The sequence below is a fragment of the Balaenoptera musculus genome, chromosome 8 (assembly GCF_009873245.2).
Source record: "Balaenoptera musculus isolate JJ_BM4_2016_0621 chromosome 8, mBalMus1.pri.v3, whole genome shotgun sequence".
NCBI classification, from domain to species: Eukaryota; Metazoa; Chordata; class Mammalia; order Artiodactyla; family Balaenopteridae; genus Balaenoptera; species Balaenoptera musculus.
This window is the reverse complement of record NC_045792.1, coordinates 109884207-109911581: the sequence shown is the minus strand read 5'-3', so window position 1 is coordinate 109911581 and position 27375 is coordinate 109884207. Positions and strand designations below refer to the sequence as shown.

General features: G+C 60.3%; 2 protein-coding genes across 18 annotated transcripts in view; one reads left to right on the top strand and one right to left on the bottom strand.

Moving 5' to 3' along the window:
* DEAF1 (DEAF1 transcription factor) overlaps positions 1–18947 on the bottom strand; it is a 28221-nt gene extending 9274 nt beyond the window's left edge. For 5 of the 13 annotated variants that reach the window (XR_005020976.1, XM_036861468.1, XM_036861465.1 and 2 more), the window contains exons 1-10: positions 17949–18942; positions 15646–15743; positions 14102–14231; positions 13670–13816; positions 12991–13130; positions 11901–11966; positions 8234–8360; positions 7333–7461; positions 6842–6970; positions 4939–5186 (exon numbers count right to left, since the gene is read on the bottom strand). Coding sequence is in view for 8 of the 13 variants with exons in the window: in XM_036861468.1 (XP_036717363.1) it covers positions 4939–5186; positions 6842–6970; positions 7333–7461; positions 8234–8360; positions 11901–11966; positions 12991–13130; positions 13670–13816; positions 14102–14231; positions 15646–15743; positions 17949–18237 (1503 nt within the window). In the remaining 5 variants the exon portion in view is untranslated. Of the gene's footprint in view, positions 1–866; positions 984–1606; positions 1782–4938; positions 5187–6841; positions 6971–7332; positions 7462–8233; positions 8361–11900; positions 11967–12990; positions 13131–13669; positions 13817–14101; positions 14232–15645; positions 15744–17948 lie in introns of all 13 variants that reach the window. The other 8 variants (XR_005020972.1, XM_036861463.1, XM_036861461.1 and 5 more) reach the window with 6 other exon arrangements.
* Positions 18948–19125: 178 nt separating this feature from the next.
* On the top strand, positions 19126–25519 carry TMEM80 (transmembrane protein 80). Of its 5 annotated transcripts, none has more exons than XM_036861474.1 (6): positions 19150–19178; positions 19338–19593; positions 21623–21642; positions 22469–22562; positions 22651–22743; positions 24081–25519. In XM_036861474.1, exons 4-6 carry the CDS (start codon positions 22490–22492, stop codon positions 24284–24286), a joined length of 372 nt encoding a protein of 123 aa, XP_036717369.1. In that variant the 5' UTR covers positions 19150–19178; positions 19338–19593; positions 21623–21642; positions 22469–22489; the 3' UTR covers positions 24287–25519. The 5 variants fall into 5 exon arrangements, with proteins under 5 accessions (XP_036717367.1, XP_036717369.1, XP_036717365.1 ...); XM_036861470.1 differs by having other exon boundaries at positions 21623–21655; XM_036861471.1 differs by lacking the exon at positions 19338–19593.
* Positions 25520–27375: the final 1856 nt, after the last annotated feature.

Sequence of the window (27375 nt, the reverse complement as noted above, 5' to 3'; positions counted from 1 at the left end):
GAAATCACTTCACAGATGGAAACCTCCGATCTGCCCCAAATGCGCATGCTGGGCCTTGGGCCCTGGGGCCCTGGAGTGAGATGAGTCTGTGAGGGGGGCGGGGGGCTTATGAGAAGAGAGAAACCAGAGACCTCCCCCCGCCCCCCGCCCCGGCAAGGCCAGGAGGCACGTCTGCAGCCTGGAAGAGGTGTCACTGGACCGACCCGTGGGCACCGGCTCTCTTCCGGCGCTGAGAACAGTGTCTGCGGTGCAGCCAGAGGCACCGCCCAGACCGCCCACCGCTGCTACTCTACGGGCCACAATTCCCTCTTGAAAAGGAAGTTGGGAAGATCATCGAAGGCCTGAGAAGGAGCCGGGAGACATGAACTCAGGCCAGAGCACAGGGATGGGGCCCAGAGTGCGCGCGGTCCCCCAGCCAGGGGCCGTGGCAGGTGGCCCAGCGCCCTGCAGCCACGTGGCTGGCTTGTGCTGGACACGGCGCCCTTGACGGGAAGGGCATCTGGTCTTCCGCCCTGTTTAATCTCTGCTGAGCTAACTATATACACACAACACAAATGCCCCATGGTTAAAACTGGCAAAATCTCCTTAATAGTTCAGCAGGGCTAAAACTTGATTTTTCAAGAAATTCCACATAAAACGTCCAAGCAGGCAGCCCTGCTTCCCTCCCTGGGCCGCGAGCACCTGCGCCCTCACAGGGAGCCGGGGAGGGAGGGTCCAGCCTCCTCCTCGGGGTCCCGAGGCCTCGCTCGTCCGGTCTTCCCCACCAAGCCCCAGCGCTCTAAGGAGGACGCTGTGGACAGGATCCTCCAGAAGAGTTCTCCGGGGCGGCCCTCCCCCGACCATCCAGCTGGGGGGCTCCGTCTCACCCTGGCGACGTCAGGGTGTCCAGCAGCCTCTCCACCACAGCCACCGGTGCTCCCCACCTGGCCTCCTGGCTCATCGTCCCCCAGGCCCCGCCGGCCGCTTCTCGCTGCCATCACCTGCTTCAGGGACACGTTTTGCGTCCCCTCACTCACACGTGACTCAAGTCAGGGCCTCTCAGCCCCCCCGAGCCCCCTGAAGCCCCCGGAGGATCCTGGGGAACAGGCTCTCTGAGGAGTCCGGTTCCCAAGAACCCAGCGTCCAGGCGCTGTGGTCATCACGGGCCACAGGGATCAGACACACTGCCCGTTACGAAGGGTGAACACAGCGGGTGCACAAGGTGGCCACCCCACATCTGCACGCAACTTAACCAGGTCACCCGAGGAGCCTCGCGACACCAGCACACACGCAAGGACACTGGCGTCCACCCACCGGTGGTACCCGGAAAGGACGGATGCCCAGCTTCCCCCCGCCATGTGATCGATCAGCTTACAGGAAAACTACTGGAGGACACGTCACACCTATAGCTCCGGAGAGAGGACAAGCACACCTGTAAGAGCTCCAGCCATTTTCAAAGCTCAGGATGCGGGAACGTGTCGGATGCCTTGGCGGGGGAAGTGGGCTCAAGCCCCTCACTAAAGGCTGAGCATCCTTCCGCCAAACAGGATTTTAAGGATAAAAGGATTTCACGTTGTATTTGTTCCTTAAAACTTCACAAAATTACAAATGAAATGCAAAGCCCAACCTTTCATGGTGGGGACCTCAGCGATCCAGCTGCGGCAGACGCTCCTGGCTGACCCGACGGACACGCACGTCAGCACGTGTCCCACGGTGGGTCGAGGGGGAAGTTCTGCACAACAGGAAATCAGCTTCTGGACCCTTAAATGTGGGGTGAGCCTGGCCGTGACTGTGGGCTTTTCCTACGTGAAAAACAAAACCCACGCAGCCGACTCAACACGGTGCCCTGAAAGTAACCTCGGGACCGACCAGGTGGAAACGCCTCGCTCCGTCTTTTTCATGCCACCCGTCTTTGGAGAATTTTCATAGAGGGGAAGAGATGTGTCTAATTTACTTGTAATTTTATTCGGTGAAAGAAAGGTCCACAAAAATTAATGAAAAATGTAAAACTGAAAGTTAAACCGTTTCCCTGTTGCACTTCCCTGCTGGGATGAGTTTCAGCTTTCTGTGCTGTCGGCGCCACGCCAGGCCCAAGCCGCCCGCCCGCCCGCCGTCCAGCTGGCCTGACCAGGGGGACACAGTGGTCTCCCCACTCCCACAGTCTTGGCAAGGGGGGCATCCTCGCCAACCCCCTGGGGAAGTGAGGGTCGCCCCCAGCCGTGCTCAGCAGGGACAGGTGGTGGTGAGGCCGTGGGCACGGCACACGGCACACACGGTGGTGGATGCAGGACAGGCAGCTGCCCTGGCAAACAGTCTGGCGGCTCCTCAGAAAGTGAACCCTGAGCCACCGTGGGACCCAGCGGCTCTGCTCCCAGGTACACACCCGAGAGAAGTGACAACACACGTCCACACAAACAGCTGTGCAAAAATGTTCAGGGCATTGTTCACAACAGCCAAAAAGTAGAAACAATCCAAATGTCCACCAATGGTCGAGTGAAGAAACACGTGGTGTGACGACTAATGTTAAGCCATAAAAAGGAAGGACGCTCTGGCCCAGGCGACAGCGCCGATGGGCCTTGACGACACTCTGCTTGGCGAGAGAAGCCGACACAAAAGGCCACATGTTGTGTGATTCCGTTTCCAAGAAACATCCAGAACCGGCAAAGCCACAGAGACAGAAAACAGGTTGGTGCAGCTGGGGCCTGGGGGTGGCAGGGAGTGATGGCTAACGGGTCCGGGCCTTCTTTGGGAGGGGAAATGATCTGGGATCAGATGGTGGTGATGGCTGTACAAGTTTGTGAACAAACTACTGGATTGTGCACCTTAAAGGTGTGAATTCCACAGTATGTGAACCATATTTCACGAAGAAAAAAATGCCCTTTCGTTATGCATATTGGGGATTTTTCTAAAGTATATGATCAGAAACATGTGAACATATGAGTGCATTTTGTGATTAAGACGTTGGTTATAACTGCAAAAACCAGATACGATTAAGTATTTTAAAAACAGGACTAGTAAAATGTTTACAAACATGAAATATGCAGAAATTAAATTTTTAAAAAATTGGTTGCCAAGCAGCAAGAGACCACTTTTGCTCCGCATGTGCAGCCTCCAAAACCAAAAAGAATGAAGGAACAGTTGCCATTCTGGTGACCAGAGCAGCCTGTAGGGCTGACCCTCCCAGACAGTCACCAGGGGGCACAAGACACAATGACCTGAAGGCTTGAAAGCAACTAAAGCAAGCAGGAATGGGGGTGGGTGGGTACTGAACCCCGGGGAGGGGCGGGGAGAAAGGCCCAGGCAAGTGGGGCAGGAATGGGGGGGGTGGATCCAACCCTGGGGTTGGGGAGGTCCTCGCAGGTGGGGCAGGAATGGGGTGGGGTGGGGTGGACCCAATCCCGAGGGGGAGGGGGGAGGGGGAAGGCCCCCGGCAGGTGGGGCAGCTTTTCCCTCAGGGCCTCCCCTGCCCACCAGGTGTGTGCGGCCACAGATGGCCACAGGCACTTGCCGCCCCCAGGCAGCCAGCGCGGGGCTGAGCCAACAGAAATAGCAGCCCAGAAGGCGGCGCTGAGCAGGGACCTTGGTGTCCCCCTCCCCCCAGAAGGGCCTGCATTCCCGCACGTGAGGGGGCAGCAATGCCCACCCCCACCCCCCACCCCCACCCAGACCAGGACTAGAGATGTGACGGGCGGAGGTAACCGAGACAGACCCCCCCCCCCCTCACACAACAAAGTTCAGGAGACCAGCCAGGAGCTCAGCTGCTTCTGAGAACCAAGTCCAGCACTTTTCAGGGGAAGAGAGAGAATCCAACAGAATTCAGAGCTTCTGCCATGAATAACCCAAAAGGTCCAAAAAACAATCAAAATGACTGGAATGTGAAGGAAGGAACAGAGCTTCCACAGTCAAGAGGAAAGGAGCAAACAGAAGCAGATCCTGAGCTGACCCGAAGGTCAGGATCGGCCAAGGTATTAAAGAAGCGATGATGAAGATAGTCAGTGAACTGCAGGAAGACGCGACCATGCTGAGCGGCTGGCTGGGGCACAGCAGAGTAAAGGAAGCTCCATAAAAGACGCACGTAGACTCTCAATCCACTGCCTCTTGGCGATGAAAGCCCCCCTACTTAAGATCCAGCAAGCCGGGTGGCGCGGCCAAAAAAGAAAAAAGAAAAAAAAGGAAAATTGCACCTGAAAAGCTCTTCTTTCCCCTTACCTATAAAAAGTAGTACTAACTGAAATTCTTTTTCTTATATAGATTTGGTGGAAATAAACCAATTCGACTCACCTACAAACCAGAGTGACACTGAAGACACGTCACTGTATGTTCTCCAGCCTCCAGCCGCCCCCAAGAGGGCTGTGGGCACTGAGCAGCCCCGCCCGCCCTCCTCCGGCCCCACATGAGCCCTGGGCAGTGAGGACACACCTCCTCTCGGCTTGGGCACCTGCCCCGCGTCACCTGGAAGACTGCATCCCAAAAGGCGCCACAGGGCTGAGGGACCCTGTGCTGCAGGAAGCACTCTGGGCGCAAGGCTTCCTGAACCACGGGGACCTCATCGGCAGCGAAATACCCGTGACGGCGCCTCTGGGGCTGAGAAGCCAGTCCCCGCGGGGCCAAGATGCGGGCACAGAGCTGGGTGCCTGGAGGGGCTGGTGACTGCAAGACACACACCTGCTCCGACCTCTGCCCCAAAGACACAGCAGAGGACGCTCCTCCAGATTTGATAACACACGAGACCCGTTTCCCCGGGAGGAGGACGGCCTGACAGGGTGAGTGACATCTACAACAGGCGGGCACTCAACAACAACGGCTGGTGTGTGTGAGGGACAAAAACGCCCGACAGGTAACGGTGGCCACCTGTCTATCAGAGAAGCTTCACTTGTATGTGGGCCTCCGGGTCCCCCTGCCCAGGAAGGTGGGCGGGCTCTGCAGGTGGCAGCCACAGACCCGCTGCGCAAATGGTACCTCTTTCCGCTCTGCATCCGCCTGGACTCTGGCCTGGGCCGCGGCGGCTTCTCGGTAGGAGCTGGCCTGCTTGGCCTGTTCAAACAACGTCTTCAGCTGCTGCGCGGTGCTGAGCAAGGAATTGACCATCTCCTCCAGGTACAGCCAGCTCCGCTGTTCCGACATCTCCAGCCCACTGACCACAGCGGGAGACACGGTTTTGGTGGGGGTGGAGGGCGGCACCGCCAGGGCAGGCAAGGATGTCAACACTAGCGTGTGGAAAGCAAAACACAACAAGAACTTAACCCACCTCCTGGCTTCGAGGTGCCTCCGCACGCCCATCAAATGTGGGAAAGTAGGGTGGCGAACAGATCACACCCACGGCCCCCCCTTCAAGCCGCCCGTCCATGGACGACACAACAGCTGCAGGTGAGGTGACCACGGAGCTTGTGCAGAGCCAGTGTGGGGGCGGGGGCTGTTACATCCCACAGAAAGTAAAGCAGACGGAAGAACTAAAACCTCCTGGTTTCGTTTCTGCTCACACAGAAAGCCTTTGGGGATGTCTGTGGTCCCCGGGGGGGCTGATGAGGGATGCAGGAGACAGGGTCCCCTCAGCTGGAGAAGAAAGTCATGGAGGCGGGAGGGAACCTCAAAGGGACGCTGTTCTGGACGGGAAATGGAGACTCGCACACGCGGATGCGTGAGGGCCCCCCACCCCTGTCCCGGGGGGCCTGGGGGCAGAGACACCCAGGCTGTGCTGCTGAACGTCTAACATCCTCCCAGAGGAGAACCCCTGACTGTAGCGTCGGCCAAGTCCTTGGTGTAAAAGCCCCACCAAGGCCCGTTTCCAGCCCCCAGCGAGAGGCCACTGGACACGGGCTGCAGGAGACACACGGTCAGCGCTCAGGAGCCGGACAAGCGACGCCTGCCCCCCTCGGCCGTGGCCAGACCTTGCTGTGAACCCTGCCCCCCGCCCCTGCAAGGGCAGGGCCCTGGAGCCGGACATAAGGAAACGGGCAGCGTGACAGGGTGGACAGAGGACGCAGCAGCCGCTCTCGGGGCCCCCGCCAGCCAAATCAGGGACCATCCCAGTAACAGGCTGCAACGCCCGGAATGAAACAGGAAGCCACGCGTCCACGCTGAAACGAGCAAACCGACAAGTAAGCAGGCGGGGGACGGGTAGGCCAGGCCTCGCAGCCCTGCTCAGGGCGCAGCCGACCACAGGGGGCGGACACTCCCCATCCAGGCCCCGCCCAGACCCCGCAGTCAGGAGGGCCGCAGCCTGGCCAGGAGGCTCACCGGGCCTGGGCCAGGGTCTGAGGCAAGGTGTGGGGAAGAGGCAGAACGGAGGCGAGCTTTAAGGGTGGGAGGGGTGTCACAGCAAGAGGAGACAGCGTGAGACAAGCAAAGGAGAAGGAGAAGGGGCGTTTTCTAGAACTCGGGGACAAGTTTCTATCTTGCTGTCTTGTCTCTGGCGGAAACTGTAAAAATCACAAAGGTCCACCAGCTGGGATACCGATTCTCCCCGTAAAGAAGCATCCTGACATAGAAATGTGTCCAAAACGTGCCGTCAGTGACAAATCGCTCAAAACGCACACGCGGGGCGATGTCCCCGTTAAGCTTCAGGCGGGGCGAGTCGCAGACGTGCACACACCCTCTCACCTGGGGCCGCCCGGACGAGCGTCCCCACGGGACGGACCCCAAGCACAGCGTCCTGGTCAGAGCCTGGCCGCAGCTCAGGCTCTGCCGGTCACAGGTCGCTACGTGAACAGCCTCACCCCACACAGAAACGGGCGGCAGCTTCCAGTGGAACCTGCTTTACACACACAGGCCCGAAGCCCCACACCCCATTTCACCCAGGAAGCCTTTCGGAAGGGTGAATCTGCGCAGGACGGCCACTCGCGGAGAAGTCTTCCACACTGACCTATTTTGGGATGAGACGTTGGCAACGCGGCCTCCGGGAACGGTGCAATCTGACAGCTGTCCTGATACCCTGGGTAGTGGGGCTCCGGGTGGCCGACCCTGCATGGGGGCTGCACGCCTGCCTCTTGTACTGTCAGGGGAGAGGGACACGGTGGCGTGAGACCCAGCTGTGCTGCACGTCCCGCAGGGCAGCTCCTGAACCGCGGAAGTGGAGGACGTGAGCTGTCAGAGGGAAAGTATCTGGGACGTTCTGGGTGAAACAAAACGCAGCACAAAAGCCAGTTTCCACCGTTCCCTTTCACTTTCCTGAGGCGGCTACCAGAGCATTACGCGTGCACGTGGGGCGTTCCTGCCCCCCTGGCGCCCGTCTAGGCTCCGCGAGCAGCCTCAGCCTTTCAGGTCCTGGTCCCGCCGCCCCTGCCCGCGGGGGTCCCCACAGCTCCTGCCCGTGACCCCGCTGGGGCCGCGTCACCAGGCGCTGCGACAACTCGCCTGTGGCTCCCGCGAAGACGTCGCCCTGGGCCGGACTCTCCGAGATGACCGCGGTGGCCTCCACGGTGGACGCCCGGTCGAAGGTCAGCGCGCCAGAGGTAGTGATCTGTCCTGAGGGGGTCACGGTGACTGGAAAAGCAGGAGAGCTGTCACTGCGTGCTGCGCCCACCGGGCACAACGCAGGAAAACCCCGGGGCCGGGGCGGGGTGCGCGGGGGCCAAAGCAGCATCCGCCGGCCCACCAGCCACCTCTGCAGGCGCGGTGCCTGGGGGGGACCAGAGACGCCCACCCCCACCAGACGCAACTCCTGCTGTGTGTCCTGAGCACCTGGATGTACTGTCTCGTCAGAAAGCAAGAAATAAAATTTAAAATAACGTAAGAAGGACTTCGTAGTTTGAATTAAGAAAACGATTTTCGTCAAAGCTGAAGAGAAAACGCAGCGGTGTCCCCAGCATTCTGGGGGCTCCGTCTCCTCCTGCCGACCAGCACCAAGGACACGGGGCGCCTCACCCGCAGGAGTCGTCGGGCTGCCGAGAGCCCCTGGCGACTGGGCGCCCCCCAGGCCTCTCGCGCCACCACAGCCCTCCGCCACCAGCCGCCCCACACGCCTTGCGGTCTCAGAAGCGGGCGCCCCCCCACCCCCCCCACACGTGCCCCCGCCGCACCTGCCCCGGGGCGGGAGGCCGGGAGGCCGGGAGGGCCCGGGGGCTGCGCGGACTGAGACCCAGGCCTCCAGTCGCGAGGTGAAGCCCGTGCCGAGGACAGGCCAGGGCCGCAGAGGCCAGGGAGCCCCCGTGAGCGGGAGCCGCGCCTACTTCTGACCCAGACCCCTCGGCCGCACGCGTGAGCGGGACACGCTAAGGGCGTGGCACGCGACGACAGCTGCTTCACCGTGACTCACAGGTGGTGGCGGCTGCGGCGGGAAGCAGGGTGATGTTCTTGGGGGCGTCCTTCTTGACGGGCGTGGCGGGCAGCTCGCTCTCCTTCTTGCGCCTCTTGTAGGGGACGAAGAGCCTGACGGGCCCACTCTGTGGCGAGGTGGGGGGCGGGAGGCAAAGTGAGATGCGTGGAAATGCCACCCGGCCACCCGGGACTGTTCTCCGAGGCGACCTGCCTGGAGATGTGCCCAGACTGCGGCCATTAGACGGAACCGCACGAAGCTCCCTTAGCTCCCTTTAGGCCCCAAACGGCTTAAAGTAACAGACAAGGGACTTTCGGAGAGAACGTGTGGGTAAGAGCGCCTCAAACAGGAGAGGGGTATCAACACCAAATTTTTAGGAATTCCCGGAAGACAGGAAGCAAGTGGGGACCAAGGAAGGAGAAGGGAGAGGGCCCGTGGGGAGCAGGGGGCGCCCCGCAGACCCCGAGGCCCCGACACGTGGGAGGAGAGAACCTGGAAGGAGCAGAAACAGCAGGAAAACGTGAAGGTCCGGGGAGCCTCCCAGCTCACGCCCAAGACCCCCGTGGGCTCGCGGGCCCTTCCTGCTGCCCGTTCAAAGCTGCTGTGGACCCGCGAGCGAGCTTCCGTCCTACGCGCCAACCCCAGAATCTCCCCCGGGCTCTCCCGGTGGCCCCCCCTTTACTGATTCCCTCCACGCGATGAGACGCTGCCGTCACCTTCTAGGCTGAACTATGTCCTCAGGACCTCCTGTGAGGGCCTGCCCCTCAGGGTGGCCGTATCTGGAGTAAGGAGGCAGCGGGGGTCTTGAGGGCAGGGCCCTGACCCGCGGGGATTAGTGCCCTTGCAGGAGCAACTGTGTAAGCGAGAGCCTACAAGCCAGGAGGAGCCCCGCCAGGAACCGACCAGCACCTTGACCTGGGCCACCTGCCTCCACAACTGTGAGAAAGTCAACGCCTGCTCCTGAAGTGCCCTGGCCTCCTGCCCAGCCCCGCAGACTGAGACCCGTGCTGACAACCCTTGGACGTGTTTCCTTCAGCCCCGAAGACACAGAGGCTGCTTGGAAGCCTCGTCTGCTGCCCCCATGACGGGCAGTGCCTGCCGCCTGCTGCTTTTCTTCTGCGTGGCTCACACATCCCTGGCCCTTTACATGTCTCACGATTTCTGTTGAAACTGGACATTTTAGGTGCTGTACTGAGTGGCTGTGCGGATGACTTCCCCTCCCTCCAGGGCTTCCTGGCCGCAGTCCTGGACAAAGTCTCTCTCACCCCAGTGTGGCCCTGCTGGCCTCCAGGCGGCAGTGACCAAGCCACCGCACCGGCTGTTGGACTCAGCCGACTGCTGTACCCTTTGCAAACTGCTCCACTGTCAGATCCAGTCACATGAGGCTCCTGGACTGGGTGGCTTTTAGGACAAACCTTTGAGGAGGCTCCTGTGGTCACTGGCCCGGTGCGAGGTTTAGCTGGCTGCCCTCCTGCACTGCCGGCCTGCTCCCCACGGGCTGCCCTGGAGCTCAGGCCATCAGCCCTGCTCGCCGAGCTGCTTGGTCTTCTCGGCTGGCCTCGGCGGCTGCGTGGACCTCCACCCTAGGGGCAAGCGGGGCCAGGACGATGGAGCTTCCCTAGGCTGAGCTGGAGGGATGCAGGGAGGGAGCAGGGCCTGACTTGAATGCCAGACTCACAAGATTTTCCTGGATAAATGTTTCTTTTTTTGTTGTATGCCCCCAGGACGATCTCCAGAGACCTTAAGTGGTTGCTTTTTATCATTTTCACCAGTTAGGGTTATTTATCGACTTAAGGGGGGGGGGAGTGGGTCCCTGGAGCCCTGCACAGCACCACTCCTGAAGCAGAAGCCACAATGTTTCAATTTGATGAAGTCTGACCTATGAGTTTTCATTTCATGGATTGTGCCTTTGGTTCCATGTCTAAGAAATCCCTGGTCTAACCCTAGATCACAAAGATTTTCTTCTACAAATTGTAGTTTAGTTTTGGACACATTTGGTTGCATGAGCCATCTTGAATTCGCGTGTATATAAAGTGGGGTGTTTAGGTCAAGGGTCACTTCTACGCCTGTGAGTGTCTGACTGTCCCCACACCTGCAGGTCCGTGTGTGGACGGTGGGTCTGCTCCTAGATCGATGGGTCCCCCCCCGCCAAACACGGTCTTGACCGCGGAAACAATACAGCAATTCTGAAAGTCAAGTGCTTGATTCCTCCCGTTGCAGTCTTCGTCCTCAAAACCGTGTTGCTACCCCTTTTCCTCTGCCTTTCGATACAAATCTTAGAATCAACTTGTTGATGTCTACAAGATCCTGCCGGGGCTCTGAAGAGACCCGTGTTCAACCCACAGACCAGTGTGGGGAGAAGGACATCTGCACTGCATCAAGGCCTCCAGCCCGCGGGTCCACATCTTCTCGGAGTTCTCTTGCTGGCAGTTTCTAGCTTCAGTGCACACGTTCCATACATGTGCCGTCAGGTGACACCTGAGGATTTCGGCGTTTGGAGTGACCCTAACCAACCCTACCAGGTACTCCATGCTTCCCGATGGGGCTGACCCCCAACTCTGCTCCTCTTACCCCTGAAAGCTCTCCAAGGACGTCACCTACCAGTCTTCCCAAGTAAACTTTAGAAGTATTTTATTCTCACACAAATATCGTACTGGTCATTCTACTAGACTCATGTGTGATCTACACACGAACTAGACAATTTTAGAATATTTGGTTTTCCCACTCAACAACATCTCTCCAATTAAGTTTTCTTCCATAGCTGCTGCTAATTAACCAGGTGAGTAATCAAAATTAAAAAAAGAAATCTCATCATGCAGCTTCTTAGTTAATTTTAAGACATTTAAAAATAATATTCAACAACAGGAACATTGAAACAAAACTGGTACTTCACACATAATAACAAATTAGTATCACACTTTGAAAGCTATACAGCAACATACATTAAAACTAATGCAAATATCCCTTTTTTTTTAACAGTTAAGAATTTAGGATAAGAAAATACTTCAAAAGACATTAAAAGTTCTCTATATAAATCAGCTCACTGTAGTACTTTTTACGACGTGACGTTAAAAATGAAAAACATAAAACAGCACATATATACTTGTCACCACACACAAAAAAAGTGCAGTTAAGACAATGACATTATAGGGACTTCCCCGGTGGCGCAGTGGTTAAAGAATCCGCCTGCCAATGCAGGGGACACGGGTTCGAGCCCTGGTCCGGGAAGATCCCACATGCCGCAGAGCAACTAAGCCCCTACACCACAACTACTGAGCCTGCGCTCTAGAGCCTGCGAGCCACAACTACTGAAGCCTGCGTACCTAGAGCCCATGCTCCGCAACACGAGAAGCCACCGCCATGAGAAGCTTGCACACCGCAATGAAGAGTAGCCCCCGCTCGTCGCAACTAGAGAAAGCCTGCGTGCAGCAACAAAGACCCAACGCAGCCAAAAATAAATAAATGAATAGATTTATAAAAAAAAAAGACGGTGACATTATAGGAGCTTTCCATTATTTAAGAAAGTTTCCCTTAACGTTCTTTGAGCAGCCCCGGGGCCCACTTGAGGCCTCACTCATCAGAGTAATGTTCAAAAACCAGAATTTGAGGGAGAAGCTAAGCTGGAAGCAGCCCTGAGAGGAGCTGAGGGGAGCAGGGGCCCACTCACCAGGGTCATGTCATCACAGCAGGCGGCACAGGTGCAGGAGGCGGCATGAGGGTTTAGGATCCCGTCCTGAAGTTTAAAAAGTACCGCGACATGTGAGAAAGTCGGCTCTGAAGTGAGTCAACAGCCCCAGATCTCAACCAGTTTCACCCCGATCCCCCTGTGAAGCTAAAACCCCACCATTTCCAGAACCTTCTCTCTTGTACACGTCTCTGCTGGGGGCAGCATCTACCTCTCCCCTGCCAGGGAGTGTAGGCGTGACTTCTCTATCAACGTCCTAGAGCTAAACCGGAAACAGCAATGAGGAGCCCTCGCCTCTCACGGATGAACTCAAGGAGAGAGAAGTCAGGTGTCTTTTAAAAAGTCACAGGCAGGGCTTCCCTGGTGGCGCAGTGGTTGAGAATCTGCCTGCCAATGCAGGGGACACGGGTTCTAGCCCTGGTCTGGGAAGATCCCACATGCCGCGGAGCAACTAAGCCCGTGAGCCACAACTACTGAGCCTGCGCGTCTGGAGCCTGTGCTCCACAAGAGAGGCCGCGATAGTGAGAGGCCCGCGCACCGCGACGAAGAGTGGCCCCCGCTCGCCACAACTAGAGAAAGCCCTCGCACAGAAACGGAGACCCAACACAGCCAAAAATAAATAGATAAATAAATTAAAAAAAAAAAAAAAAGTCACGGGCAGAGTTACTCAGTTTTCCTCGGTCTCTCCCGTGTATACGTGTTATTAAACTTCCGTTTATCTCCTGTTAATAAATAAACAAAAGTCACACGCACTCAAACGGAAGCTGTTACGTTGCCTCATCCACTGCTCACAACAAGGTATGGAGCAAACACCCTCAACATCCCATTTGGAACATCAGGAAGCAGATGGAAAGGTGAAGTAACTTGCCCCAGGTCACACCGCAAGTGAGCGGGGGACTCGAATCCCATCTGTCTGACTCCAGCCTGTGAGCCCTGGAAAGCCCTGCGGCCGACGCCCCAGGAGCCAGGCCTGCAGCTTGTGGCTCTGGGCAGGGAGGCCGACGCCCCAGGAGCCGGGCCTGCAGCTTGCGGCTCTGGGCAGGGAGGGTGGGGAAGCGCGGCACCTAGGTACCTGGATGAGGCACTGCAGCGGCCGCCCCGCGTAGCGGATGCTTCTCTTCCAGTCTTTGCTGCTGGCCCTTCCTGCCATGGCTTCAAACTCGGTAGGGCTGTACCAGTTCTCCCCCTGCTTAATGCAGCGCCCCCGGCCTCCTGAAAGGACGAAGCCCCCCCCTGCAGTTCCCGCTGACACCGGGCCAGGCCCATCTCCCCTCCCGCCCACTCCCCCTCGGCGTCCCGGGCCTGCCGGCTCTCAGCCGCTCCCTCGGTGCCCCACGGCGAGCCCACATCTGCGGGCAGCGCTTCCCACCGCATGCCTGAGCCCCGACCTGCTGCCCACGGTCACCGCACACTCCACCACATCCCACATGGAGCTCGTGACCTCTTCCCACTTGCACAGCCTTCTGCCTACGGGCCACCCAGCTGACCCAGGACCTTAGGGAACATGGTCCAGCCCCGCCCCCACACGGGCCACCCCATTCCTCAACCTGCCCGTTTGCTCAACTAGTTTATGCGTCATTACAGCCATCCTTGGCCCCAACTTACAGTGGGGGATGCAAAAGGAAGGCGATCCTCGAAACAAAATAAGCAGCAGCCTGGGCCCACCCCACGCGAGCCCACCTGGGCCCACCCTGTGCCCACCTGGGCCCACCCCACGCGAGCCCACCTGGGCCCACCCCGCGTGCGCCCACCTGAGCCGAGCCTGCTCTTATACAAGGTGCCACTGATGTTCCGACAGCGCACAGGCAGCTCACTGTCATACACCGATGGGTCCCAGTTGTACTTAGTTCCACCTTTCTCTTGGCCGGGAGCCAGAGGAGTCGGAGGAGACTGAGGGCCTTGAGCAAAGAAAGCATCATGAACATGAGACCCCGAACGCACCCCGAATAACAGAAAGGCACAACAGACCGCTTGATCCTAACAGGTTCTTCCCCCAGCTCAGCTGCATCGCCCCCTGCAACTCTGGGCAACTCTTCTGTTGCCTGAAAAAATCCACTTTTTATACTTAAACTAAATAGTATTTGAAATTTGAAATTCACCACAAGATAAAGTTCACCCCCAGGATAAACTCCACCAGCTCTCGGAGCGTTTTGCCCCTGAGGCCTGGAGCAGGAGGGCAGTACCGGGGGTGAGAGGGGCAGCGGGTGCCTTCAGCCCGGCAGTCTCCACGATGCTCCCGTCCGTGTGCACGACGATCAGCGTGGCCTTCTCGGTGTTCAGACTGTCCCCGATCTGAAGGGCTGTCCTGCCCGACTGGAGGAAAGAACACCAGTAGTCTCAAGTGACAGCGGCTGCCGCACACCTGCACGCTGGGATGTGGTCCTACAGAGAGGTTCCAGCTGACACCGCCACCGGGGGGCCCACCATGCCTCAAGCTTCTCAGATGCAGAGCCAAGGCCAAGAAAAGGTGACACTAGGTCTGCATGGCTCTGAGCGAATGCTCACATGGCTTGTCTAAGTTAAGGGATGAATGTGTTCCTGGAACAGGAAATGCCCTCCCGTCTGCCTGGGCAGCCTCTGAGGTTGCAGGCCTCAGGGGAGGGTTTCCGACAGGCCAAGTTCATAACCACAGCCAAGGCCCAGTGCAGGACCCCTTCTCATGCCCGAGCCCACCCAGACACGGGGCCTCCCAAGCCACGCTGCTTACGTGCCTCTCCACTGGGGCTGGGTGCTGCCGTGACTGCGCCTGCCTCCTCTGGGCCAGCCAGATGCCCCTTTCCTATCCCTGCGGGCGCTGAGCCCACCCCAACTGCCCCCAGGCGCACGCTCACGGCCTCACTCAGACAGCCCTGGAGTGGACTAGAGACCCCGGCGCACCCCGTCCACACCAAGGCCTGGGACACTCTCATGCCTTCACGCTGAGAGGATAAAACTAAGACAAAGACCTTTTCTTACATCTGAAAATGTGGCCTTCAAACCAGGGGAGGTGAGTAGAAGTTTATCGTGGGGTTGCGGGTCCCCCACCCGGCGTGCACATGCACACACCTGGCCTGCTCTCACAGACCTGCAGGGTCAATGCCTCAGTAAGGGCGTCTACACTGCTTGCATCTGAATCACTGAATTCGTACAGCTCTCGACCGGAAAAACAATGCTTTGTGTTCATTCGAGAACCACAAAGTATTTTTCTCATGAAGGCGTGTGGGACATGTAGATACTTGAGACCCCCTCTCCTTGTCAGTTTCCAGAAGGATCACACTAGTTTCTGGGTCTTCTTGTCCTCAGAGCCCGCTGACTCGGGGCCGCCCCTAACTCCCCGACCCTCTGGCTCCAGCCCCTCCTAGAAAACGAGAACGTGACAGAGTCTGCTGTCAGGCAGGACACCCGCTAGAGGCACCAAGTCACTGCCTGGCTATCAGCTTGTGGGCATCCTGATGCCGTAAGAGATAAACCAAGACTCTTAAATCTGCACCCCTGAGTCCTTCACCAACCTGCTGCCCTTACACTCAGCAGCAAGAGTTTTCTGTCCGTCACTATCTCAATAACAACCACTTTGCTTTCAGGTGTACAGCGTCCCAGGTGTGTGATCCAGGCTAAAAGGAAACCGTGCAATCTCCCCTCCCCTCCCCTCCCCTCCCCGGGCAGTGGGCAGTGGGCACAGGGCAGGCTCAGGGTCTCTGGGGGATGGGCCACCCCCCTTGGGGCTGGAAGCGCTCCCATGGTGGCTTACCAGCACGTGGCCCGAGAGCGAGGCGGCGTTCGCCACCGATGTGGTGAAGACGTTGTCCGCCGAGGCGCTCACGTTGGCCACTGTCACGGTGGTCACCTCTGCAACACAGGAGCCTGACTCAGGGCCCAGCCAGAGGCCACCGGGGATAGGGCGGGGGTGGGGGGCGGCCCACGGTGGATCCAGGTCAGGTACCTGCACTACTGTGGGAGGCCTCACGCTGTACACGAAACGCCCGCCCAACGTTTCTAGACCAGTCTGAATGACCTGGTCCTTCCAAGGACAAGAGGCCACCTCTCCCTCCCCACGGAGCCTGCCACACACAGTGAAGACCACAGGGCACGCCCGCCCTCACGCACCCACTGAGCTGGCCACGGCTCTGCCCTGGCATCTCGCTCCCTTCTAGTTAAAACCATACCCTAAAGAGGCCACTAAAATCCTAGAGTTCCCTCCCTTCCGGGTGGGGATCCTCCTGGCCCCTCTCCTGCAGGTCAGCGCAGGAAGGCTCACGTCTATCCCTCCCTCCCCTTCCTTCACCTCCACCTGCCACGGACCTCTTCCTCCTGAAAAGCGGCAGACCTGCCTGTGCCCACCCCACGCGCCCCCCAACTCTAAGCCCGGCCCCTCCCAGCAGCGTCTGTACACGGGGGCGCCGCCGCGCCCCACCGCCCCCGTGCTCCCCCCACTGCCCATGGCCCACTCCTGACGGGCTGCCCTGGACAGCCCTCCCTTGATGCTCCCCCAGCCACCAGGGGTGGCGCTGCCTTCTGGAATGTCCCAAGCCTAGAGCGCCTGTGACCTGGGGGAGGTGCTCAAACTGACCCAGAGTCCTGCACATTCCATCAGCCCGAGCTCACTAAACTGCTCTAAAAACACCTGCTCCCCATCTGTCTCCTCCACCGTGTCCCAGGGAGCCCGGGGCCAGGGGGTCTGAACACACGCTCAGGTCTAAAGAGCTCGCCAGCAGCCCGGGAGGCAGCCTCAAGCCAGCAACGTGTCCTGCTGAGTTACAGAAACCCGGGAATCACCTGACCTCGGTAATTCACAACCAACAAGTTTTAACACACTGGAAAAACACAAGGATAAAACTCTGCAGGAAAGAAACACCTGATGTCAATACGCGTCTCCAATGTTGCCACGAATAGCATCACATTCCCTTTCTGCATTCAGAAAAACACGTGCAAAAACAACACAAACCTGAAGAAAAGCCTCACCATCCAAAATCTCAACTTTAAACCAGAGTTTAGCAACGAAAATAGAACCCTTTAAGGTACACAAAACCTTCTTTCTCTGCTTTTTGCGAGGATCCCGGACAGACCACAGGCACTGGGGCAGCAAGGGAACGGGCTGCAGGCCCCACCCAGCTCCTCCAGGGCCAGAAAAGCCGGAGCACTGGGTGGGGAGGCCGCTGTCCAGTTCTGAAACCCATGAAACTCCCTAGGGGAGAAGAGCCTTAGGATGCTCCCCAGGGGTTCCAGTGCCCAGCTCTGCCGGCCACACGGGAGCCCAAGTGGGAGGGAACAACGCTTAGGAAAGTCTCTCCCTCTTTCGGGACGGTGCCCTGGGGAGACACAACCTCTAAAGGGCACTTTGGGGCGTGGCTCATGAACCTTGAAAATGAGAATGTTCTGTGCGACAAGAACAAAAGCGTGGGCCAGCAGCCCCGGTGGTGCCCGCAGAAGGGAAGATCCGTAAAGGAAATGGGGGCCACGCGGACAGGCCAGAGGGGAGACTGAGGAGCACGGTGCTGGCTTCCAGGGCCACTGTCCCCAAGGGCTGCGGGCCCTCCCAGGCTAAGTGAGATGCCTTGCTCCTCAGGGCTAAGGTCACACCTGAACAGGCCCTCAGGATTCTGGGTGACCAGATGCACCCAACCCCGGGCTCCTCCAGGACAGGACCCGTGTCTGACCCCTGTGTCACCAGCACCCAGGACAGAGGAGGAGAGGACAGGCAAGGCAAGAGGCAGGTGCTGAGAAGGTTCTGGAAGTAGCGCAGAGCACTGAAAGGAAGGAAAGGAGTTCAGGGAGCAAGTATGCGGCAGGGCAGGGCCAGGATGCTCCCATGGGGCAGGTGTGCAGGGACCACACGGCACACGAGGTAGGTGCGAGGCATGTGCTGGGGGAGGATGGGTGTGCCAGTCAGCCAGGCGTGCGCAGGGCAGCTGCGCGTGGAGGACAAGTGTGAGGAGCAGGTGCGCGCGGAGCAGGTGCCGGCAGGTCGTGCGGGAGTGTGCGGGGCAGGCGCGCAGGGCAGGTGTGGGGCAGGCGCGGACAGGTGCGCGGGAACCGCGGGCGGGCGGCACTTGCCTGCGAAGGCGGCGGCCGCGGCGGCCTCGTCGGGGCCGGGCAGGGCCTCGGCGCCCATGTCCATGTGCCCGGGCTCGGCGGCCATCACCGCCACGGCCGTCACCCGCCGCGTCTCACGCTCCGCCTCCGAGTCTCCGTCCTCCTCCGAGTCCTCGTCCCTGCTGAGCACCGGCTCCTCCGCCTCGCCTCCCGCCGCGGCCGCGGCCGCCGCCGCCACAGCGGCCGCGGCCGCCACCGCCGCCGCCTCGGCCAGGCCCAGCTGCTTGGCGGCCGAGTCCGAGTCCTCCATCCGGACTCCGCCGAGCCCGCCCGAAGGCGCCGGCCGGGGCCGCCCGAAGGCCGGGACGGAGCCCGAAGCGCGCTGCCCGAGGAGGCCGCCCGAGCCGGGCCGAGCCGGGCCGAGCTCGACCGAGGAGGGCTGCCCGAACCGAGCCGAGCTGAGCCGAGCCCGCCCGAAGCCGGCCGCCAAGCCGAGCCGGGGCTGCCCGAACAGGGGCCGAACCAGCACGAAGAGGCCCTGTCGAGTCGAGCCGAGCCGAGGCCTAGAGTCCGGAAACGAGGGGGGCCGAAGTGGTCCGAAGTGCGGAGCCGAGTCGGTCCGAATTGGTCCGAGGCCGCACGAGGGTTTCCGAGAGGCTCTGCGCTAGCCCTCCTCAGGGCCTAGAAGGCCGCGCCGGCCGTGGTCCCCAGACAACAGGGTCCCCTACTGTGAGACCGACTCCGCCGGCCTCCGACGCAGCGCGACCCGGCCTAGAGAACCTTGCGCTGCAGGCTCTGCCTGCACCCGCCGCCCGCGGGAGCCGAGCCCGCCCGAGGAGGAGCCGAGCGGAGCCGAACGCTCCCGAGCAAGGATCCTCACGAGCGAGCCTCGGCTCTCCGCCTCCTCCTGTCCGAAAGTGCCCGAGCGCTGTCGGACGGGCTAATCGGGCCTCGGCCACGGTTCGGAATCAAGTCCCGAAACGCGGCACCGTCGAGCCCCTTCGGGAGCAGAAGCGAAAATGGCCGAAGGGACGCCGTTTGCGTCCGGCGCCGAGAGGCTGCCGGGATCACGGCGGGCGGGATCGCGGCGGGGCGCGGGGCGGGGGCGCGGGGCACGGGGCGGGGCGCGGGGCACGGGGCGGGTCGTGGGGCGGGGCGCGGGCGGCGGGCACGGCGGGGCGGGGCGGGCGCGGGGCGGGGCGCGGGGCGGGGCGCGGGGGCGGGGCGCAAAGATGGCGTCCTCGCGGCGAGGTGAGGGGCTGGGTGTGGGGTCGCGGAGGCCTAGGGGCGTCTCGGAGGTCGCCCCGGGAGAGGGGTTCGGTTGGTTCGGTTCCTCCTGGTGCGGGGAAGGCCGAGCTGCGGGCGCAGCTCGCCGGGGTCGTTAACCGGTAGACTTCATGTGTCCACAAGGACCCTGGCCCGGAGAGCCCGTCCCGGGTCCGCGCCGCCGCTTCCCGTGGACGCGCGGGGCGGTGGAGCCACGGCGGTGCGGTCACGGCTCCCCCGAGGGGACGCTCGGCGCCCTCCGACCCAGATGAGAACCCCTGCGGGGCCAGCGGGCCGGCAGCGAGCGGGACGGGCTCGTCCGGAGCCGGCAGGAAGGGGACACCCCGGTTTGGAGTGGGCCCTGCCTGCGGGCCCAGTGGGACCGGCTTCTGGAGCGAAGGTTTGCATTCTCGCCGGGATTGCCGGCTCACGGGTTCGTCCTGTCTCGGTGGCGCCCTGCGCGGGGCGGCGGGGGGTCGGCCGGTCGGCGGCCCATTCGAAGTCCTGGTCGCTGGGTCTGTAAGAGCCCGCGCCGCACAGCTCGTGGAACCAAAGCGAGGTATGCGGGCGGCCCGGGGAGCTCACTCGGCCGGACGGAAAAGGCCAGGAAAAGGCTGTCAGGTTCCGAAATTACTCGTGCGAGGAGAGGCTGGGACTAGACGGTAGCGGTGAGCTGGGCAGCTAGCTGACAAAGAAGCAGACTGTGGTCTGAGCTTCAGACAGAGCTTTCCCGGCACCGGGGTTCCCAAGCGCCAGACCTTTGTGCAAGGCCACGGGTACTGAGGTTCGCGCGTTTTCATTTGGTGGAAAAGTACGTTTACACCAGAGCGATCCGCTTCACACCCCTCGTATATCACGCAAGGAAAAACATTCTTTCTCTTTGCTTTCACATTTAACTTCCGACCGCCACATTGTTATTACAGTGAATCATTGACAAAAAATGCGAAGTTCTAAAAGCCACGGTTGGACTTCCCTGGTGGCGCAGTGGTTAAGAATCCGCCTGCCAATGTGGGGGACACGGGTTCGAGCCCTGGTCCGGGAAGATCCCACGTGCCGTGGAGCAACTAAGCCCATGCGCCACAACTACTGAGCCTACATTCTAGAGCCTGTGAGCCACAACTACGGAGCCTGCGTGCCACAACTACTGAAGCCTGCGCTCCTAGAGCCCGTGCTCCGCAACAAGAGAAGCCACTGCAATGAGAAGCCCGGGCACCGCAATGAAGAGTAGCACCCGCTCACCGCAACTAGAGAAAGCCCGCGCACAGCAAGAAAGACCCAACACAACCTAAATAAATAAGTAAATAAATTTATATTACAAAAAAAAAAAGCCACGGTTATCTTTAGTCAGAATGAGCCTCTTTCTGTAGGTCTGAAATCGTTAGAACAGCATATCTGATTGTAGCTACCCTTCCCGTCAATTATTTAAATCCTGTGGCGCTGAAGGTTTTTCAACAGCATTTTTTCCCTGAGCCCCATCATGTCAAGCATAACAATGGGCAACTGGCAAATAGATCTGAAGTTCTGAAGCGAACTGTCAAGAGAAGGGTCAGAAGGGAGCAAAGTCCTGATTACCGTGAAATCCACCCAAATAATGACAGGTATAGAGGCAGCCTAGTTTAGCTTGGGCCTGGAAAAGAAGGGGTCGGGTTTAGAGAGCACCCTTCCCATATCGCGATGGAGGTTTATTGAGGATCCGTGCTCGGCACCCTCCGAGGCTCCCCGTGCTCAGCACGTGCTGCCTCTCCATCACCCGTGTCCTGTGCTGACCCACGTAAGACCCCCACCGAAGTGAGACTCCCAGTGGACCTCGAATCTGCCGAGGAAGCAAAGGCTCACCCAGGCTGGGAGTTTCTCTCTTGCCCCCTGGGGACTAAGGAGGAAATGGAGTAGGAGAGGGCACCGTCCTACTCGCTGCTGGCAAATTCTGAGTCGTTATTGGCGCGTCGCCGTACACTGTCATCTGAAGACGTGGGCAGAATGTGTCACTGCTGTGTGGCGGGAGAGGGTTGGAAAGAGACTAGATTGCTGGCTTAGGAGATTCTTATTTGGGGAGGGATATTTGGGGCCATGAATAAAATTCCAGAGGAAAGCAAACATCTATTATCAATGATAGAGACTTGTAACCTGAATCAAAAAACGTTTTCCTCTGTGTACGTGTGGCACATATGAGATGAGAAAAGCTGTGTGTCTGGTTTCTCTCCTGGCATCTGGCCTCAGGTGTGGATCTGGGCTTCGCCTGTGGGTACGCCCTGACTCCCAGCCTCAGGTTCAGAAAAGCAGATGGTCAGATCCTCCCTGGAGGGACAGTGGGTGCAGAGGTGCCGGAAAGGAACCTAGCTGCGGGCCATAAATCCGCGGCAACAGGAGAACAGGCCTCTGGAGCGTCTTGGTAGGACTCGGGGCCTCTCTGACTGTACCTTCTCTTCCAGGCAGAGCTTCCTCCACGGTGGTATCCCGCTGCTGCATCCCTGTGGCCCTCCGCCAGTCCAAGACCCAGGCCTCCCAGGCACCTGAAGTCGGCTCTTGGCTCCCGCTTTTTACTGCTTTAAGCCCCCAGCCCCCAGCCCCAGCTTCCCTATAAGTTTTGAGTAGTCATTCCACCTGAGTGGGAAGGGCGTCCACTAACAGGTGGAGAGAGTTGATATAACCTCCTGCACTGGTGCCTCCTGCTCAGCCCCACGCCGAGGGGTGGCTGCCTGACTCCCTCCGGGCCCCGGGGGGGGGCAGGAACACGAAAACCCCTCACTTGGAAAACGTACAGACTTGTTTTAGCATAAACAAATACGAAGTGTTCAGAGCTCAGGAAAGTTGCAAGTGGGTATTTAACTGCCCCCCAAAAGAGAGAAAGACATTTTCTTTGAAGAAAGTGAAAAAGGTCACTTTTTGCTCTCTGTTATAACTGGGACCTAGGTCAGGGTGATGCCACCTGAGGAAGCCCGGGGTGCCGAGGCTGTCCTGCCTGCAGTCACCAAGGATGTGCCCGGTCCTCTTGCTCCAGGCTAGGACGTCCCCTGGGGGGAAGCCCCAGCCCCACCCCGGAGCCCACAGGAGCCCTGCCAGGTGTGGTGACACCAGGAGGGGTGTCAAAGGAAGCCAGGCAGGGGGCCGTCGGCCGGGTCTCCGTGGCCACCCGCAGGTGCCTGGGCTGGACCCACGTGTTTGCAGGGCCTCTGGTCAGGTGGCGGAGCAGCCCCTCCCGTCCGTCCTCCCTCCCCAGGTGGGTGCCCTCGGGCAGGGCCATGTGCTGGGCCTGAGAGTCCTTAACCGCTGGCCAGCTCTCGTCGCTCCCTCTTCAGATGCTGCTCTATCTCAGTGGGACGTACTATGCCCTTTATTTCCTAGCTACGCTCCTGCTGGCCGTGTATAAAAGTAAGTCTCGTGCGAAAAGGCAGCTCAAAGGTGTGGGTACCCTGTGTCCTGTAACAGGAGCTCAGCTTTGTCGCCCGTTTTTCTCCAGGTCAGGTTTTCACTTATCCTCACAGTTACCTGGTCCTCGACCTGACTCTGCTCTTTCTGATGGGGATTCTGGAAGCAATTCGGTTATACCTCGGTGAGTTGACTGGAAACCACATAGTACTTGGGATTGTTGCTAGCTTTACGTGTGAACCTTTACATGTTGGTCATCTTGTAACACGGTTCTTAGAGACACTTTTGACTGAAACTGCTTACCCATGGTTTTGCAGGCCTTTCCTTACAGTGTCATTAAGTATTAATTTGTTTATGCAGAAGCTTCGTCCACAAGACGAAGAATATTGGCCACGTCCTTGGTGGGAATGCTCCCTGTTTGGAAGCATATCGTGCACAAGCTGCTGGGTAACAAACAGCACTGAGGTTAGAAGCCAGCTCAGTCATCAACCCTGGGGCCCTAAAACACTCACCCGCACCTCCCTCCTCCCCTTCCGTTGGCCTCAGTGGTCAGGAGGAGAAAGATCTGGAAAGTTCTGTCAGGTCCCCACCAGGGCAGCAGGGCCTGGAGGGTGGAAGGCTCCCCAGCCTCCCCAGTCCGGCTCCTGGAGGCCCCCAGCCAGAATCTTGCTCGGCCGACTCCCCTCACGTCCTGAAGCTCAGACAGTATAGGAGCCCCGAGAGAGCTCCCCCGCTCCCTCCACAGCTCACCATCAGGGCCCATGCCTCCCCGTTCCCAGTCACAGGCACTCGGACACGAGCACATCTCTTCTAAACGGGATCACGCTGTGGGTTCCGCTGACACGTCTGAGAAACGCTCCTGCCTCTGGAATGGCTGATAGGACAGCCGGCACGTCCCGGGCCCCTGCACACGCACACCCACGACACAGACGAGCCCGTGCCCGTGGGAGGGTGGCAAACGGCACTAGAGTCGCTGGGCATCCGCAAGCCCCTCATGCTCCTGGGGCACCCTGGGCACCCGTGGCCGGGACAGCTGGAGATCAACGTCTTCCATGCTGACCCATTTGTTTGTAAAACGTGCAGTTGCTTTGTTTTTTGTAAATATGCGTGAAATTTTCCACAATGATCTTAGCCCAAAGTGAACTATTTTTGGAAATTTTAAACAAAATCTTCTCAGTCAATGTGGAATTAGGAAAAGGTGTCAGAATGCAGTTGGAATTGTCTTTAGAAAACCAAATTCTGTCTCCCACCCACGCAACTGACCCAAAGACCAAGAGTAGAACATCACAGCCTCGGTTGGCTTTCTTCCTCACTAAGGAAGACATGCCCCTTTTTGCGTTTGCTTTCCGACACTTTGAAGAGGCCCCTGCAGTGGTCACAGTGGGATCTTTCACTCAAGTCCTCAAGCATCCCATGGTGGTCAGCGCTGGCACTGGTCTCACGGCTGAGATGCCGGGGCCCTCCCGGGCCCGTGCGTCCCAAAGCCCGGCGCTCACCCAGCACGTCTGTTCTGCTTTCCAGGCACCAAGGGCAACCTGATGGAAGCCGAGGTACCGCTGGCCGCCAGCCTGGTCCTCACGGTGGGCGGTGCCCTGCTGTCCGTCTACTTCCTGCTCTGGCAGACCCTGGTGCTGTGGGCCGACTCGGCCCTCAGCGCCGTGCTCCTGGCGCTCCACGGCCTGGAGGCCGTCCTGCAAGCGGTGGCCATCGCCGCCTTCGACAGCTAGGTGGGCGGTGCCCGGCCCGCGGGACAGCCCTGGGCAGGAGACCCTCCTCAGAGCCAGACTGTGCCCCAGCCGTCACCTCCATCGCCGCCTTCGACAGCTAGGTGGGTGCCCGGCCCGCGGGACAGCCCTGGGCAGGAGACCCTCCTCAGAGCCAGACTGTGCCCCAGCCGTCACCTCCATCGCCGCCTTCGACAGCTAGGTGGGCGGTGCCCGGCCCGCAGGACAGCCCTGGGCAGGAGACCCTCCTCAGAGCCAGACTGTGCCCCAGCCGTCACCTCCATCGCCGCCTTCTACAGCTAGGTGGGCGGTGCCCGGCCCGCGGGACAGCCCTGGGCAGGAGACCCTCCTCAGAGCCAGACTGTGCCCCAGCCGTCACCTCCATCGCCGCCTTCTACAGCTAGGTGGGTGCCCGGCCCGCGGGACAGCCCTGGGCAGGAGACCCTCCTCAGAGCCAGACTGTGCCCCAGCCGTCACCTCCCCCGCTGGCGGTTGCTGAGCGGGAAGGACATCTTCGTGCTGACCTGCCTCGGTGTTTGTTAGAGGGTCAGATGGTGTGGAGGGTCTATGAGGCGGAGGTGGGGTCGGGAGCCAGGGCAGAACAAGGCGCTGGGCAGGGGCGGGGTGCGGCGGAAGCAGGGGTGGGGCTGTCCTGGCCGGTCTGCGGGGAATCGCGGGGGCGTCTCTGGCTGGCGGGGATCTGGCTTCAGCAGCCGCCGACATCCGGGGTGCAGAGGGGGACGAGGCCTTCGGAAAGCAGGCAGCCGGGCCAGTGCCCTCGCGGTGTCCGTGGCATCTCCCTCTCAGGCCGGGATCGGCCGTCTCTGCTCTCCCTGCAGCTTCGGGGTGGCACAGGGACCAGGGGTCCTGCTCTGCGGGCCGAGCCCCGGGCAGGCGGTGCACTCTGCCGCGCACAGGAGGCGCCTGCCGAGGGCCAGGCAGCTCGGGGCGGGGGGATTTCCCCTCAGCCGTGACACCTTTCCCTGGGGGATTCTGGAGAAAGGCGAAAGTGACCTGGAAGCCCCAGCGCAGAGCCGGGGAGGAGAGCTGGAGAGTCCCCAGTAGGGGACCCCAGCCCCTCTGCAAGTGCTCCTGGAAGGAGTCTGCGCCGATGTTTTCTAGTGACTTCCCTTGGTCTCAGTTTCACATTTTCTACGTCTGGAGTAGTGTTGTGTTTGAGCATCTGGATATTCTCTCTTCACGGTATTTTTAAATAAAGAAGCTTCTCTACCTCTCTGGACTGCTCCTGACTGCAGCCACCTGTCTCCTCCAGGGTTCTCCCTTCATCCCTCAGGGCACAGGCCGCGTGCCCGCTGCGGGCCCCACACAGCAGCCCCGGAGCTGCGCTCCCCCAGCCTGGGCCTCCACGGGGCTGGCCTCAGCGAGGGGCACTGGTGGTGTCAGCCTCGTGGGTCTTACCCTTAGGGGGCCAGTGGGAGCAGAGAGCTGTCTGCTCAGCCAACTTCTCTAGCTCAGGACCAGTGTGCGCCCGTAGCCCCGAAGGCCAGTGGGGGCGTCCTGCTGTTTACCCTCTGTGCGCTCCGCAGGGCTCCACCCTCTCCCGCCCACATGGGTTCAGGGAGGCCGCGATGGGTGCACCTGCTGTCTTCGGGAACCTCAGCCCCTCCCCTGCAGACCCAGGCAGCAAGATACCTGTGTCCTCCGCGTTCACAGCCTGCCCGAGAGTCTGGGCCAGGCCCTTGACATCCGCATCGCTTTGGCCACGGGGCATACCACACTCAAGGTGACCACCAAGCAGCCTGGCACTCCAGGCCCCCAACTGCATTCTTGAGGGGGTCAGTGCTCCCGATCTGATGCCAATCACGTTGATTTCAGAAGCAGAGAGCGCCCACCTCGGCTGCTCCCCTCCCTGCGTGCCTCCCACGTTTTGCCCTTTCAGGCTCAGCCTCCTGGAAGGGCTGGCGTGCCGTCCCCTCTGCTGACGTTGTCAACAGAGGGGAGACAGAACCAGGAAGCCAGGCCTCGCCAGGGCTCTGCGGCAGGGCGGGGCCGGAGGACGAAGGCCACTCCCTGCACCCCTGTGCGAGCTCACCTGTAACACCCCAGACAGGCAGGAAGGTCCTAGCGATGTGGGGAGGGACAATGCCGCTGGCCTTCCAGGACACTGTGTCTCCTTAGCTGGGGCTCCTGGCAAACACCAGCTGCGTGCCCTTCTAGGACCACGGACCTGGGACCCTGCGTCCTGGCACACCTCTCCTACTCCCCCCACCCCAGGACAACAGCGGGAGCCTTGGGGTGCCTGGGGGTGCCCCCCACCACCCAGCCTGCCCTCTTCACCCAGCTTGGTGGGCACGGCCATCCTGGGGGTCAGTTCAGGAGAAGGAAAGACAGAACCGCGGGCAGAGCTTGGGGCCCGGCCTAAGGCGGGGGTCACTGCCGGGAGCGCCCTCACACCAACGCTGCCCTGGCACTCAAGGACAGCATAGGCCACAGGCGTCCCGACACCCCCCCTCCCCGGCCATGGGATAACCCCACTCCTCAGGGGGTGCCCACACTGGGCTGGGCGACACAAAGAAAGAGATTTTAGGAGCTCCTAAATCGTGGAGGAGGTACCCCCGCCCCGGACCTGGCAAGCTCAGGGAGCAGGACTGCAGAGCCTCTGGCCCATGGTCCTACCTTTGAGACTCACTCAGACTAAAGCCTGGCCCTAGCGCTCCCTCCAGACCAGAGGGGCCCCAGTGGAAGAGGATGGGACTCGGCCCCGGGTCCTGGGGCACCTGAGGCTGGGGGCACCTGGCAGGGGCAGGTCTGACCTCCCCAGGGCTCCACGCCACCCCTCTGGGGTGCAGGCAGCTGGGCTTGCCCCGGGAATATCTCAGAGCAGCGTCGGGGCGCGCTGCCGCCCTGAGCACCCCAGCGAGGGATGGGCTCCCGGCCCCGCCCACCCGTCCACCAGCGCCCCCGCTTTAGGGGTGGGGTTTGCGCAGAGGGACCCGGGTGGCTGTGGGGACCGTCCGCGGGGAGCCGCGGTGGGGGCGGGGTCCTGAGCGGGGGCGGGGTGGGCGGGGCATCCGCGTCCCACCCCCGCCCCTGCCCAGTGCCCGCCCGCAAACGGTGACTCTAACCTGCCG

Bases quoted from the DNA above. Each gene is read 5' to 3' on its own strand.
- TMEM80 (XM_036861470.1), top strand. From the start codon at position 19,462: ATGAGAACCCCTGCGGGGCCAGCGGGCCGGCAGCGAGCGGGACGGGCT. The intron at 21,656-22,468 runs GCATCCCTGTGG...ACCGCTGGCCAG, and splicing joins CACGGTGGTATCCCGCTGCT to CTCTCGTCGCTCCCTCTTCA. The intron at 22,563-22,650 runs GTAAGTCTCGTG...GTTTTTCTCCAG, and splicing joins CCTGCTGGCCGTGTATAAAA to GTCAGGTTTTCACTTATCCT.